This window comes from Pteropus alecto, unplaced genomic scaffold, assembly GCF_000325575.1.
Source record: "Pteropus alecto unplaced genomic scaffold, ASM32557v1 scaffold121, whole genome shotgun sequence".
NCBI classification, from domain to species: Eukaryota; Metazoa; Chordata; class Mammalia; order Chiroptera; family Pteropodidae; genus Pteropus; species Pteropus alecto.
Window position 1 is genome coordinate 9,630,515 of NW_006434369.1, and position 13,570 is coordinate 9,644,084.

At 39.1% G+C, this 13,570-nt stretch overlaps 1 protein-coding gene across 1 annotated transcript in view; it reads left to right on the top strand.

Annotated features, from left to right (window-relative positions):
* ADTRP (androgen dependent TFPI regulating protein) overlaps positions 1–13,570 on the top strand; it is a 136,436-nt gene that overhangs the window by 116,713 nt on the left and 6,153 nt on the right. The window contains exons 5-6 of the mRNA XM_025044902.1: positions 1,197–1,312; positions 12,377–12,528. Coding sequence (XP_024900670.1) covers positions 1,197–1,312; positions 12,377–12,528 — 268 coding nt within the window. The remainder of the gene's footprint in view (positions 1–1,196; positions 1,313–12,376; positions 12,529–13,570) is intronic.

The window sequence follows — 13,570 nt, forward strand, 5'->3', positions numbered from 1 at the left end:
TTCCAGTTTTCCCAGCACCATTTATTGAAGACGCTTGCTTCTCTCTACTGTATGTTCCGCTCAGCAAAAGAAACCATCAAAAAGGTCAAGAAACAACCATCCGAATGGGAAAATATATTTGCAGGCAATGCCTCTGATAAGGGCCTAATATCCAAAATGTACAAAGAACTCATATGACTCAATAACAACAAAAAACAAATGATCCAATCAAAAAATAGGCAGAGGACCTGAACTTCTCCCTAGACGACATACAAATGGCCAACAAATATATGAAAAGATGCTCAACATCGCTATTAGGGAAATGCAAATCAAATCCACAATGAGATACTATCTCATACCTGTTAGAATAGCTATAATTGACAGGACGACTAATAACAAATGTCGGAGAGGATGCAGAGAAAAAGGAACCCTCATACACTGCTGGTGGGACTGCAAACTGGTACAGCCACTATAGAAAAGAGTATGGAGTTTCCTCAAAAAACAGTATTGAAACTACCATATGATCCAGCAATCTCTCTACTAGGTATTGACCCCAAAGACTTGAAAACCCATATCTGAAAATATATTTGCACTCTGATGTTCTTAGCTGCATTATTCACAGTGGCCAGGACATGGAAGCAACCAAAGTGTCCTATGATAGATGCTTGGCTAAAGAAGCTGTGGTACATATATACAATGGAATATTACTCAGCCATAAGAAGAGATGAAATACTGCCATTTGTGACAATATGGATGGACCTTGAGATAATCATGCTAAGCTAAATATGCCAGACAGAAAAAGTTGAAAATCACACAATATCACTTATATGTGGGGTATAAACCTACATATAAGGACAACCAGAGACTCAAGGACATGGACAATGGACTAGTGATTACAAGAGGGTAGTGGATAGGGGTAGAGGGTAGGTAGATGGGGTAAAGGGGGTCAAATATGTGGTGACAGAAATAAATCTAACTGTGGGAGGTGAACAAACAGTATAAATATATATATGTCTTACCGTTAAAGTATATAGCTAAAACTTATTGGATTTCATTAACCAATGTCATCATAAAAAAAATAATAAATGAATGAATGAATGAATGAATGAATGAATAAATAAATAAATAAACAAATAATTTTAAGAAATCAAAAGAAAAGAAGCACTGTAAGCTGCAAAGTCACCTCAACATTATGATTTGTCACCTTTTCTCCACAGCACACATGCGTATTGCCCTTCTCACTAATTGAAGTCATCTTCAGACCATACTGCTATCCACTGAAGAAGAAAGGACTCAGCATTTTGACTATTGCTTTCCTTGCTTACATTAGCAGGTAAAAACTACAGAGAGAAAATCAACTTAAGAGTTGTTATTTGAGACTCTAAGGGATATTCCAGAAGTCCACTGCTCTATAAGAGTAGTCTTTATTTTGAGTTAATGGGGGTTAACCGTCTCTAAATTTTTAAGTAGAAAGATTCTTGTTTGCTTTTGCTACTCATGGAAACATCATATGCACAAGAATACACAGTTGTGCACAAACACATACACACACACACACACACACACACAGAGCAAGTTACAAAGTCCTCACTCTCTCTCATGAAGAACTAATCATTGCAAAGCTAAACGTGTTACATTTTCCCCAAGAAAATGTTGATCTTTAGTTCCATTTGCAATTAAATATTTGAATGGCTGAATGAACCAAGGCATCTAAATATATTCCATCTAAAAAGACGATTGACGGTTTGAGAATGCTAGTTTTGGTCCATTCCTGTTGCCTGTAACATTATGGGTTTATTTGCATCAACATCTGGCACTAAAGCTCCTAGAGGGCATTTGGGCATTGCTCAGGGACCTGAAGAACAGCCTAGATAGTGGCATGAAAATCATTTTAGAAACTGGCCTAGATTTCATCATTCAACCACCTGGGGACACTAATGCTCAGAAATACTGCCCAGTGATCTGTAATCAAGCAAAAGTGCTTAGCCTTCCACCTAATGACTGGAAAACCCCTTTCCATTCTATAGTCTTTTCATCCACTCCATATTTTTGCTCTACAGAAAGGAGAATGCCAAGCATAATGTCTGCATATGAGAAGCTAATTATGTTCCTTCTCTAGTTTAGACTCACATAAACTGTTCATGTATGACAATCTGAGTAATCCCCCAATCCCTACCTGGAGAACAGTTTAATTCTTTATGTTGCTGTTTCAGAGACAGAAGCTAGAAAGAGAACACATTCCAAAGGGCCTGGGCTCACAGAGCCTGCTCCATGGGCTTCATAAAGCCTCAGTCTTAGAGCAAGTAACCTTTGTGCTAGAACTCGGATGATGGTTCCTTCCTGGTCTTTGTTTCCTTTCTGTGATGTCTGCGCCTCACTTTCTCTGAATGCCCAAAGTCTTCCTTATTCCTCCTGTCTTGAAGAAAGTACTTGCTCAGTGAATTTGTCCCAAGATTCCAGTGATCTACACTGTTCTCCAGCCTAGGGCTCTTTCATTTTAATGAAGGTCATTTTCAAAAATAAGATTTCCTTGGGGGCCACCTGGTAGTTGATGTCTGAAGCATTGTGTTGAAGATTCTGAGGTCCTACCAAAAAAACATTGTGTTATCATTTAGTGACGTCTGCTGATAGTATGAGAATAGAGAGTGGTAGGATATGTGCCATGTATTTGCCAAATCTGGCTCAACCCAAATAAATCCCTAAAGACAGAATATCTGGGACCTGGGATGGGGTAAGAGTATACATATATATCCATAAAGATATTTCCTTCTGTTGTATGTGCTAAGGAGAAGCAGAGTGGTAAATGGCTGATTATGCACATGAATTCTTATACTTTTTGGTAGGGAGTGGACTTTAATCTTATTTACTCTTTCTTGTCAAGTATAACTTTTGGAGTTCACATATAAGGTAGTACTTTGATCTATTAACTTTTTCTACCTAAGGACTTGGAAGTCGATCATCGATCCTCAAATCTGATCCTTGTTCTTTTCCTCCTCAGAAACTAAGAAGGTACAAGAGCACATAAGGCCACTGGTATTTGAGGGCAAATTGCAGTGGCTGTAAAGATGAGCAGCAATGGTCAAGAGGGCTTGGCTTGTCAGTGCCTGGACAGGTGTTCTGACAATGCAGGGAATTGGGTCATTAGGAAAAAGAGGTGCAACAAAATGGGGGTCAGGTGTGAGTATATCACGTGTTCATTCCATTATTCACCAGTGCTAGGTACTGTGCTAGGATACCAAGGATATAGTAATGTACGAGATGCCATGCTGCCTTTTGGGACTGTCTGAGAGAGAGAAAAGTGCATACGCATTGGGAAGACAGGACAATGAGACTTCAACAGGGGTAAGCACAGGGGGCTGTGGGATGATGAGGAAAGTAATGTCTAAGCTGAGACCCAAAGAATGAGTAAGAATAAGTCAAAAGAGACATGGAAAAACCTTCAGGCAGAGGGAATGGCATCTGCGAAAGGCTGGAAGAACTGAGAGTGTGGCTGAATTGGAGGACAGGGTAAAGCTAGATCATGAATTGACACCAACAAGTTTGGACTTTTAAACTGAGGGATTTTCTGTGGAAAAATTTTAAGCACAGGAGTGAAATGGTGTGGCTTTTGCAAAAAAGATGATCAAAAAGCTGATTTTGGCTGAAGTGTGGAAATTAGACAGGGAGACCAGTTGGTGACATTTGTGATAACTCAGGATACTTGATGTTAGCCCACTGATGACAATATCAATCAAGCTGCAAATAAAATTAGAAAAGGTGAGTGGTAGAAAGAGACTCAGAGATCATCTAACATTGGTGACCTGTAGCCTCAATGAGTTAAATCATATGCCCAAGGTCATATGGCCAGGGAAAATCAAAGCTGAGACTTAAATACAAATCTGTTTCCAGATCTAGTTCTCTTTCCATTGTATTCATTTGGCTAGGTATTTATTCAGCCCCCAGTATGTGCAAAACATACTCTGGTAAATGCTGGAGGAGTCGAGTGTGCAAAAAAGTATAGCATCGTCTCTACAGTCTAAGAGCTTTCATGATGTCATTTCTAGTGCTGTTCTTGGATTGGATGGTAGAGTGATGTAATGGAGCAAGTGGAAGTAAAGAACTGAAGTGCTGTGGGATTTGGACCTCCTTATCATTAATGAAGTAGTAAATCAGCATTTGGTCCATCAGGCCCCATTATACATAGAATAAATCAAATATACCTGTATGTGGGCATTTTATGCTGCACCACTGACTGCATCCCTACCTCTGCATCCCTACTCCCTGGTTAGGGAAGCTCAGACTCTTTGCTGCCTGCTCTCTCCACTCTTATGCTGTGCTCTGGGGCCATTGGCCCTCGTGGCCACAGATGGCCATCAACAAGCTCCAAAAACTGTAGATATCCATGGAGATGTTTTAGGGAAGTGGCTGTGGGTCAGCTGTTAGGAGTGCCTATTTTGTTGGTCAAATAGGGAAACAGTATAGCAGGAATAAGGTCAAGAATATGGGCCTAGTCCAGACAGAGCATGAGAAACAAATATGAGTCAGAAAAAACAGCAATAACTCTGAGCTGGGGAAACATTTCACTGCCGAAATCATATCACAATGACCTAAAAATAATTACCAAGACTGTGGGGACTGCCTCACATGTGGCACTTACTTTTTGTTATCTTTTCAGATTGCAAAATTGAAGGGCTGGCCCCTAAGTGGGAAAATAAAGCTTTGCAAAGTAGTAATAACTGCAAATCTTTCATTTCCTTTGGAAAGCATTAGTCACCTACAAATATGGTAGCTCAGTCACTCTTCCCTTCTCTCTCACCCCAAAACACCTCACCTAGCTTTCTCTGAGGCAGTGGTGAGGAGCAGAAAAATAGAAATGTTCCCACTGCTGGCTCTTGTTCATTTTTTTTAATGAACAAATATTTCTCCTAACACAGAGCTGGTCTTGCTGGGAAGTTACCTAAGGCTAACCCACAGCCTGTAGGAGGTTTGTATTTAATAAGTGGAGGTGAACCACTTATTATAAAATATAAGAACACATCATGGGAAGTGATGAAATAGAACATATGCAAGAAACTGTAAGAACATGGAGGAGGAAAGTGGTTACGTCTTACTGTGCAATGTGAGGAAGGTATGCATTGGATCTGGGTCCTGAGGGACTGGTTGGATTGGAGCTTCAAAAACTGGGAAAACGTGAACACAGCACTATTCCAAGGCCAAGAGAACATAGATCATGTTCAAACAATGGTCGGCAACTTGCTTTAGCTGGACCTCTTAGTGAAAGAGACTAATAGGAAGTCACCTGGAACTGAACTGCCCTCTTAAGAACGCTTGAGATTGGCAGGCTAGATATAGTTAGACATAGTATAGACAATGTGAGATTTAATTGCTGTTTTGTTTTTGTTTTTGTTTTTTTTTATGGCATGGAGGTGGGAATGAGAAGTATTAGTAACATGGCCAGAGAATTATATTTTCCAAAAGCTATCTTGACAACAGTATTTAAAATGTACTAGAATATCAAGACATGGGGAGCAAAATAGAATTTAAAAATACACAAATAAAAGTTAGCCAGAATATTCTTTTCATTTAGTTTAATCATAATGTCTTATTCTTCATCCATGGTTATGTTATAGTTCCACTGTTATCCCATGTCTGAGTGCTCAGTGCACCTTCTACTTGGCTACAGGTGATCCAATCCTCCAAGACCTCCATCTCTGAAAAGTTCTAATAATCCAATGAGAGCTCACACATGCCCATGCTGTCCAGTCCTGAACATTGCTCTCCCATACAGACTGTAGAGCCAAAATATCTAGTCTTCTGGGGCTAACATCTCCACTCAGCTCTGCTTTAAGGTTAGCATGCCACCCCCACTGCCAACAATGCCAACACTACCATCGCCCATTATTCTCCTATGTTGGTAGAAATAGAACAATGCTTCTGGCCACTGAAATAGCCCCAGCTATTTCAGTGGAATATATCACTACCTTGGAATATATCACTACCTTGCTCTTGGTAGACCAGAAATCTGCTGATATTATAGGTATCTCTGCTAGTATGTAAAATATAGTATGCTAAGTGCAAGAGTTGCATAGATATGCAGTTACAACCCCGCCTTGGGAGAGAGATTTACAAAGTCACTTCTCAGTAGCAGTTCGTATGAGGTGAGGAAAATGATTTCTTTCTTCTATACCATACTCACTCAAGTGAAGTCCACAGCAAAGCTGCCTGGCTCCCCAGGTTTAATAATCCTCTAAATTCATGCACCTATTTACACATACACACACATATAGACATTACACCCGCAGAAAACCTTAAAAACTACCAGAGGACTGGGCTGAGTACCAGGACCAGCTACCTCCCCATATCAACAATATCCTTCTTCTCCCACTAGTGCATTGTGTAAATTCTCTCTCAGCGCCACTGTTACCCTTTCCTGAAATATGACCTTCTTCTGGGACCATCTAGATGCACCATAATTTTATAACCTCGAATCTTCTTAGGGATCAGAATCCTAGCCCCACTTTCCACAGAAGGACTCCTTAGTCCTCATGTAAATTAATATATGAAAATAAATATAAAGATGCCACACAACTCTCCTTATTATCAATGGTTGGGGACCAGGCCAGCCAGCATGCACATTGAAGAGGAGTGGAAATGGAGGGCTGGGAGAGGAAATGGCTGTCTACACTTCTCATTCTTCCTGTCCAAACGTCACCTCCTGCTGGCCCCAAATGCCTGTTACAGAAATGAGAACTAAGAACAGCCGGAAGAGGGCTACAGCTGTACAATTAAGAATGAGAGACATACCTGAGACACATTGTTGAAATAACAGAATAGGTTCAGTGAATTAACTGGCATGTAGCAGGCAAATGAAAAGAAAAAATCAAGGATAATTCTAAGAATTTTCAGCCGTCAGACTGGGAAGATAGTAATTCCATTAATAGATGTAGAGAAGTTAGGAGAGAAATAGTTGAGATATAAATAAAAAACTCAGTTTAAAATCCTATATCTGGATCCCATTCCAAAAGTTTCTGATTTAATTGGTACAGGATATGTCCTGGGCATCAGCAGTTTTAATGCCCTGAAAGCAATTTCAATCATTAGCCAAGGTAGAGAACCACTTGCCTAGAGGAACTTCCATTTGGAAAATCAAATCTGGCCTTCTCAGAAGAGGCAGAGCTGTGGAGATCCAGGGAGGTAAACCCTTCTGGTGGGATAAGATTGCCAGAAAGAAAGGGAGAGGGAGAAGGGGGTGGAGGGGGAAAGGGAGAGGAGAGAAGCAGGAAGTGAATGCTAGGGAAATGCCCTCGTCTAAAGGACAGGAAGGGGTAAGAGGGTGGCAAAGTAACAAAGAATGTTCAGAGGGTAGAAAACCAGAAATGTATAAGAACCTCATGATTCCTGAAGGGAATAGAAAACTTCATGCCAGAAAGGGATGTCCCAGAATGGGGCGAGCAACAGTTTTAAATGTCATGAAGAGGTTGCCACCCAATTCTCATTATTGCCAACACTTTCAACATCTAGGTAAATTACTTATCTAACACTCTAGCTTTACAATTTTTTTTTCATTCTGTCTATCTATCATCTATCTACCTACCTACCTATCTCCTTTTGCTTCATCTAAAATTTATTTGAAAGAAAAGTAAATGATAGGAATTTATTTTTAACACAATAGTAGAAATTCACGACTTAATGTTAAAAATCAAATTAAATTATTTTAGCTATTAAAGCTAGAGGTCATTTTCAATATGTCATTATTTATATTTGATTAGTAGTTTGTATGGGAAGAGTAGAAAGCCTGGGAAGGTATGTGAACTGAAGTGTGACAAGGAGGTGGGTTTCAAGAACAGCAACAGGGTAAAATCTCACACTAACCAGGTTACAAGTTCTCAGGGACATTTTCATTGTAGGAAGTCTTCTGCTAACTTACTGAATTCATTTGCAAATGTAAATGTAGGCTGTGCTTGTCTTCTGGTATTAGATGCAACCATGACCCTCTCCCATGTTTATATGTGAAAAACATAGGACAAGAGGATATTTTATTCTATTTATTCTGCTGGGCTAGAAAGATATGACATGAGCGTTAACACTTTAAAAATGATTATGCTTGAAGCCCACAAAACTCAGAGCTATCTTCTAAACTCTAACCCATAGACTTCCACTATTTCCTCACTGCTAAGATACAGAAAATATGAATTACATGATAATCATTTGACGCTACAAGATTTAGGATGAGACTATAATATTAATTTTTGGCTACCAATTTGTACCTGCCTGCCCTGACTTGCACAGATTCACATGGCAGGTAGCTCCATAAGGACATATTTCACTGATCTCTTAACCGAGGGTCAGAATCTTTGAACATCAGATTAGCTGAAATTTGGAAGGCTGCTGGGTACATTTCTCAGTTTCCAGAGGCTGAGGAGTTCTTGTGGGACCAGGCAATTGAGAGAACAGCAGTGAAAGGGAACCATAGCTACTGGTAGAGCCACCCAAACAGCCATTCATTTAAAAATATAAAGAATTTGCTGTGTTCTGGCATTTGAGAAACTGATATGCATTACAGATATGATCCTTGTCCTTGTAGAGCTTCCAAGTTAGTAAGAAAGACAGTCAAATAAGCAACGCCAGCAAGTTTGTGATAGAGTTAGCACATGGCATAAGGCCCTAACTAAATGGGGGTTAAAGGATGTTCAGGAAACCTTTTCTAGAAATATTGACTTTTAAGATGAGACTTTGAAACATGAGTATGATTCAGCCAGGCATAAAGAAAGTGTGTTCCAGAAGGTAAAAATGTCAGAGAAGTTCCAAGCAGACAACAGCATGGATGCAGAGCTTGATTCATCAAGAAACAGAAAGCGGTCCAATATGAATGGACTACAGATCTGAGGATGGATAGGTGGGAAGGGCAAGTCCAGGTAGGCTGGGTGAAGGAGCTTGGATATTTTCCTAAAGCAATGGGATTCACTGGAAGAAGGGGAGTGCCATGAACAGATTTCTCCTTTTAAAAGATTATTGGATTACTGGTAGCCTGTGGGATGGAAAGTGAATTGAAGGGAGCAATAAAGCCCAATGAGGTGACAATTACAGAAACCCAGGTGAGATGAAGAGACCTGGACAGACAGCATGAAATGAGTGCACTGGAGAAACATTTAGACATGACTTTATGAGTTCTTACCTAGGGGCTAGTGAAAAGCTCAGACTAAGATAGAGGAAAATGAAGAATTCAGTTTTGGACTTGCTAAATCAGCCCTTCCTTTCCCTCCTCTCCATCCCTCCCTCTCTCCCTCCCTCCCTGCTTCCACTGTCCCTCCTTCTTCCATTCCTCCCTTCTTTCCCCTCCTCCTCTTCCTTTTATTCTCCTCCTCCTTTTCTTTCCCCATCCTCTCTCCCCTTTTAACATAAATTCAGGCAAGCCATAAAGAAGTGATACCAACTGAGTGTGACTATCTCTTCACTCAACCCTCTCTGCTCACTGTCCTTCATTAAATAACCAGTCTTGCCTGATACTCTATTTGTATTTTCATTACTTTTCTCAGTGTTAGTTAACACACTTATAGTTTTCTTTGTACTTTCTCTGTCAAAGCACGTACTTCATTAGCCTACCTCAGGAACTTTCCTTTCTGGAACCTTATGCTGAAGGAAACAAAAATGAAGTAAATAAACAGAAACGTTCCAGGCCTCTAGGGGAATGCCCTTACTTGTAGACTATCTTATATACATGTGCATGAGAACTAGGAAGCCCTAATTTCAAGTATATAAAAGAAATGAAGTGAACTAATTAACGTAACCTATTTAGCATATGTTCAGATCTCTTCATTGACCCCCAAACTCCTAGCCCTAGCTACCTGGGACATTCACTTACTGTCTCTTATACCTTCTCTCACATTCATAAGAAGCAGTCATGCAGGAGGGAAGTGCTATGGATATCCCCTTAAAATGCTCATGTCCATGGAATGCACATTCATAGAATTCCACTACTGGAAATAGTAATCATTACTTGTTTTCAATTGGGGAAAGTTTTGATTAGAGGAGCATCTAGACAATTTTGGGAGTTATACTAACAGGACCAGGACTAGGAATCAAGGGCCAACTCTACACTTATACAACCCTAAGTGTGATATCTTCTTAAAATTTTTTTTTATGTAGTAAAATACACATAAAATTTACTATTTTAACCATTTTTATGTATACAATTCGTGGTATTAAGTACATTCACATTGTTGTGCAGCCATCACCACCATCCATCTCCAGAACTTTTTTCTTCCTAAAGTGAAATTCTGTACCTATTAAACAGTAACTCCTGATGTCCCCCTACCCCTAAGCCCCTGGCAAACACTTTGTTTCTATCTGAATTTGATGACTCTAGGTACCTCAATAAGCAGAATCATAAAATGATTGTCCTTTTGTGACTGGTTTATTTCATTTAACATAATACTCTCAAGGTTCATTCATATTGTAGCATATGTCAGAATCTCCTTCCTTTTTAATGCCAAATAATATTCCATTGTGTGTCTATACCACATTTTATTTATTGTTCATCCATAAATGGACGTTTGAGTTGCAAATGATACTGCTATGAACATAGATGTACAGATATGTCCTTGAGTCCTTGCTTTCAGTTCTTTTGGGTATATACCCAGAATTGGAATTGCTGGATCATACTGTAATTCTAGGTTTAATTTTTTGAGCAACTGCCATATTTCTTTTTCCACAGTATTTACGCCATTTTACATATCAATCAATAGTGCAAAAGGATTCCAACTTCTCCATATCCTCTCCAAAACTAGATATTTTCTGCTTTTTTTGATAGTAGTCATTCTAATGGATGTGAGTGGTATTTCACTGTAGTTTTGATTTGCATTTCTCTAATGATTAATGATGTTGAATATCTTTTTATGTATTTATTGGCCACTTGTATATCTTCTTTGGACAAATGTCTATTCAAGTCTTTTGTCTATTTTTCATTGGGCTGTTTGTTGAATTGTAGTTATATATTCTGGATATTAATTCCTTATCAGATATATGGCTTGCCAATATTTTTTCCATCTCATAAGTTGTGTTTTCACTCTGTTCATTGTGTCCTTCGATGTGCAGAGATGGCCCCTTAAATTTCATGTCATAGGTACTTCCCTTGCCTCACCCTAGTCCTGGCCCTGAGATTAGCCCTTGTCTCTTTCACAGCATTTGACAAGTATTTGAAGCAACCAAGATCACGCCTGGGTTTCTGAAAGTTTAATTAAGCACGGAATTTCATTCATCCATCTGAACTCCTTTGATAACCTGGGATATCCCAATTTGAATATTGTTTATGAAGTATAACTTAGCCTATCCTAATTGTTATAAAAGATGAGTAGCCTCAAGATTGCTGAGAAGACTTCCAATATGTCATTCCTAGAAGAGATAAGCTTTTAAACTATCATTAAATGATTGTAATGTGCCCAGCACTGTTATATTTTACATGTGGTCACTCCCTTAATCCTTACAATGGTGAATGATGTTTGCATCCCCACTTTACACATGAGAGTAGGGGTAAGAAAGGTTGAAAAATTGTTGAAGGCAACTTGACTAATAGGTGGCAGAACTAGAATTTGAATCATGGAAGCCTGGTTCTAGTTTCTACACTCTTAACCAAATATAAACAGTAGCTGATACATCATCTTCCTCAATAATTTTAAAAGTTATTTCAGACTTTGGCATCTTCCAATATAGTTAGTTTCCAGAAAACTGCATTTTTAGGCTTCTCTTAGACACTATGGCTCCTCTCCTAGCATTTCTTTCCTTCTCTTGGCTTAAAGAAATTACTCATCTTCTGTTCTCACATAAGCAAGATCTCTGCCTCCTGTAATTCCATCCAGTCCTACTTAACATACTATCCATGGCTATATCCATGAGATAAAATCGGGGCCAACAATTGAACCCCAAGCATATTGTGTTAGAGCAAAAATGCTCAATCTCTGCCCCTCCTATCCCAACAGACTTGGAGAGCTAACAGAAAGCTACACCTGATTTGGAAATGCAAACCCCATTCATCTGGCTAAGAGCCAGCAAATGGACACTTGCTTAGCAAGTTCAATGTCTCAGTAGGTCATACATCTCAGGAAAAGGAATAATTCATGTTCTCTCACAGTCTCTTTGGTTAATAATGTGTTCAATATCCTCCCATATTTTTTTCACCAACACTGAATTTAATAGATAAGGTAACATAGCCTAACCTAACTCATATAATAGGATGTCTCATTGAATCAAGTCTATCTAGAAAAGACTCACTTTTGTAGGTTCATGGAACTCCTTAGTTGCTGACAAATGTCTCCATGGCTTCCTTTCATCTGCCTGGGCTCTAAAACCCATTGATCTTGAGGAGAAAATTGTTTTTATCCCTCAGACTATTCTAATCATTGTGAATTATCATTTTCTGCAGGATCCTATGGATCTACTCTCAGACGGGTACGTGGGTGTATCCTGTGTTTGCCAAATTCAGCCCAGTAGGTATAGCAGTCCTCTTCTCTCTCAGCTACATCTTTACTACTGGCATCTACCTACTCGAAGAGAAGCTCAACCACTGGAAATGGGGTCAGTTTATTTCCCTTTTACCTACAGAAACAATTCTTCCTTACCATCTCTCCACTCTTCCTAGAAACAGAGGAGAAACAAGTCCAAAGCAGAGGGCAGTGATGCTTGATGCCTTTGTCCAAGGACTCAGATGGGTCCTATCAAAGTAGGCAAAGGAAAAGCCTGGGGGAAGTTCGCACTTTCTCAAAGGGCCCTATCAAATTTTCTCCCCTTCTCACCCAAACAACACCTCATTTAAGGCTAAAAATAATCTTGTTTAGAGAGCTTAGCACCCGGAGAGCAAGATGTTACCACATGAAAAAATAGACTCAGTCTCCTTCTCTTAAGTAGGGGCTTGAGGGTAACAAGATGTTTAAATGTTAGGTTTTTGGTTTTTGTTTGTTTGATTTTGTTTTAAAGAAATGGGTGTAAATGACCCTTTTATGTCTTCCTACCTCAATAGTGCCTTCTCGGATGAGTTCCCATCCCTCTCCCATTAGGTTGTTTGTCAACATTTAGTAAAGCATTTACCAGATAAAAATCACATCCTGTACTTGAGATTGAAATTCTCATTTAGACAGGGTCTTGGGCAATGGGAGTATGTCAGTAAGCTAAGCTTTCTAATTATAGGTGAGTAAAATCATGTCGCTTTTTCGTAAGAAAAAAATAATCTTAACTCAGTTGATTTAAAAATCTAAGATTTTATTCTCCTCCCTCCTTCCCCTGCTGTCCCAACTCCAAAATATTTTGTTGGAAAATTAACCACCAAAAAGTCAGGTTGCAAAATACCCATGATTTTTTCCCTACCCAAAGAGAAGAGCAGGAGCTCTACTCTGCAAGAGTCACATACAGTCCCCCACATCACATGCCTACATGCCATTCTTTTCTATCAAAATAGAAATAGCAGAAGTGGCATCTTCCACCCAATTTATGAACTGGTGTAAAAACATAAGCCATGTATGCAAAAAAAAAAAAAAAAAAAAAAAAAAAAAAAAAAAAAAAAAAAAAAAAAAAAAAAAAAAAAAAAAAAAAAAAAATTAAAACTCTTACCCCATACCCCAAG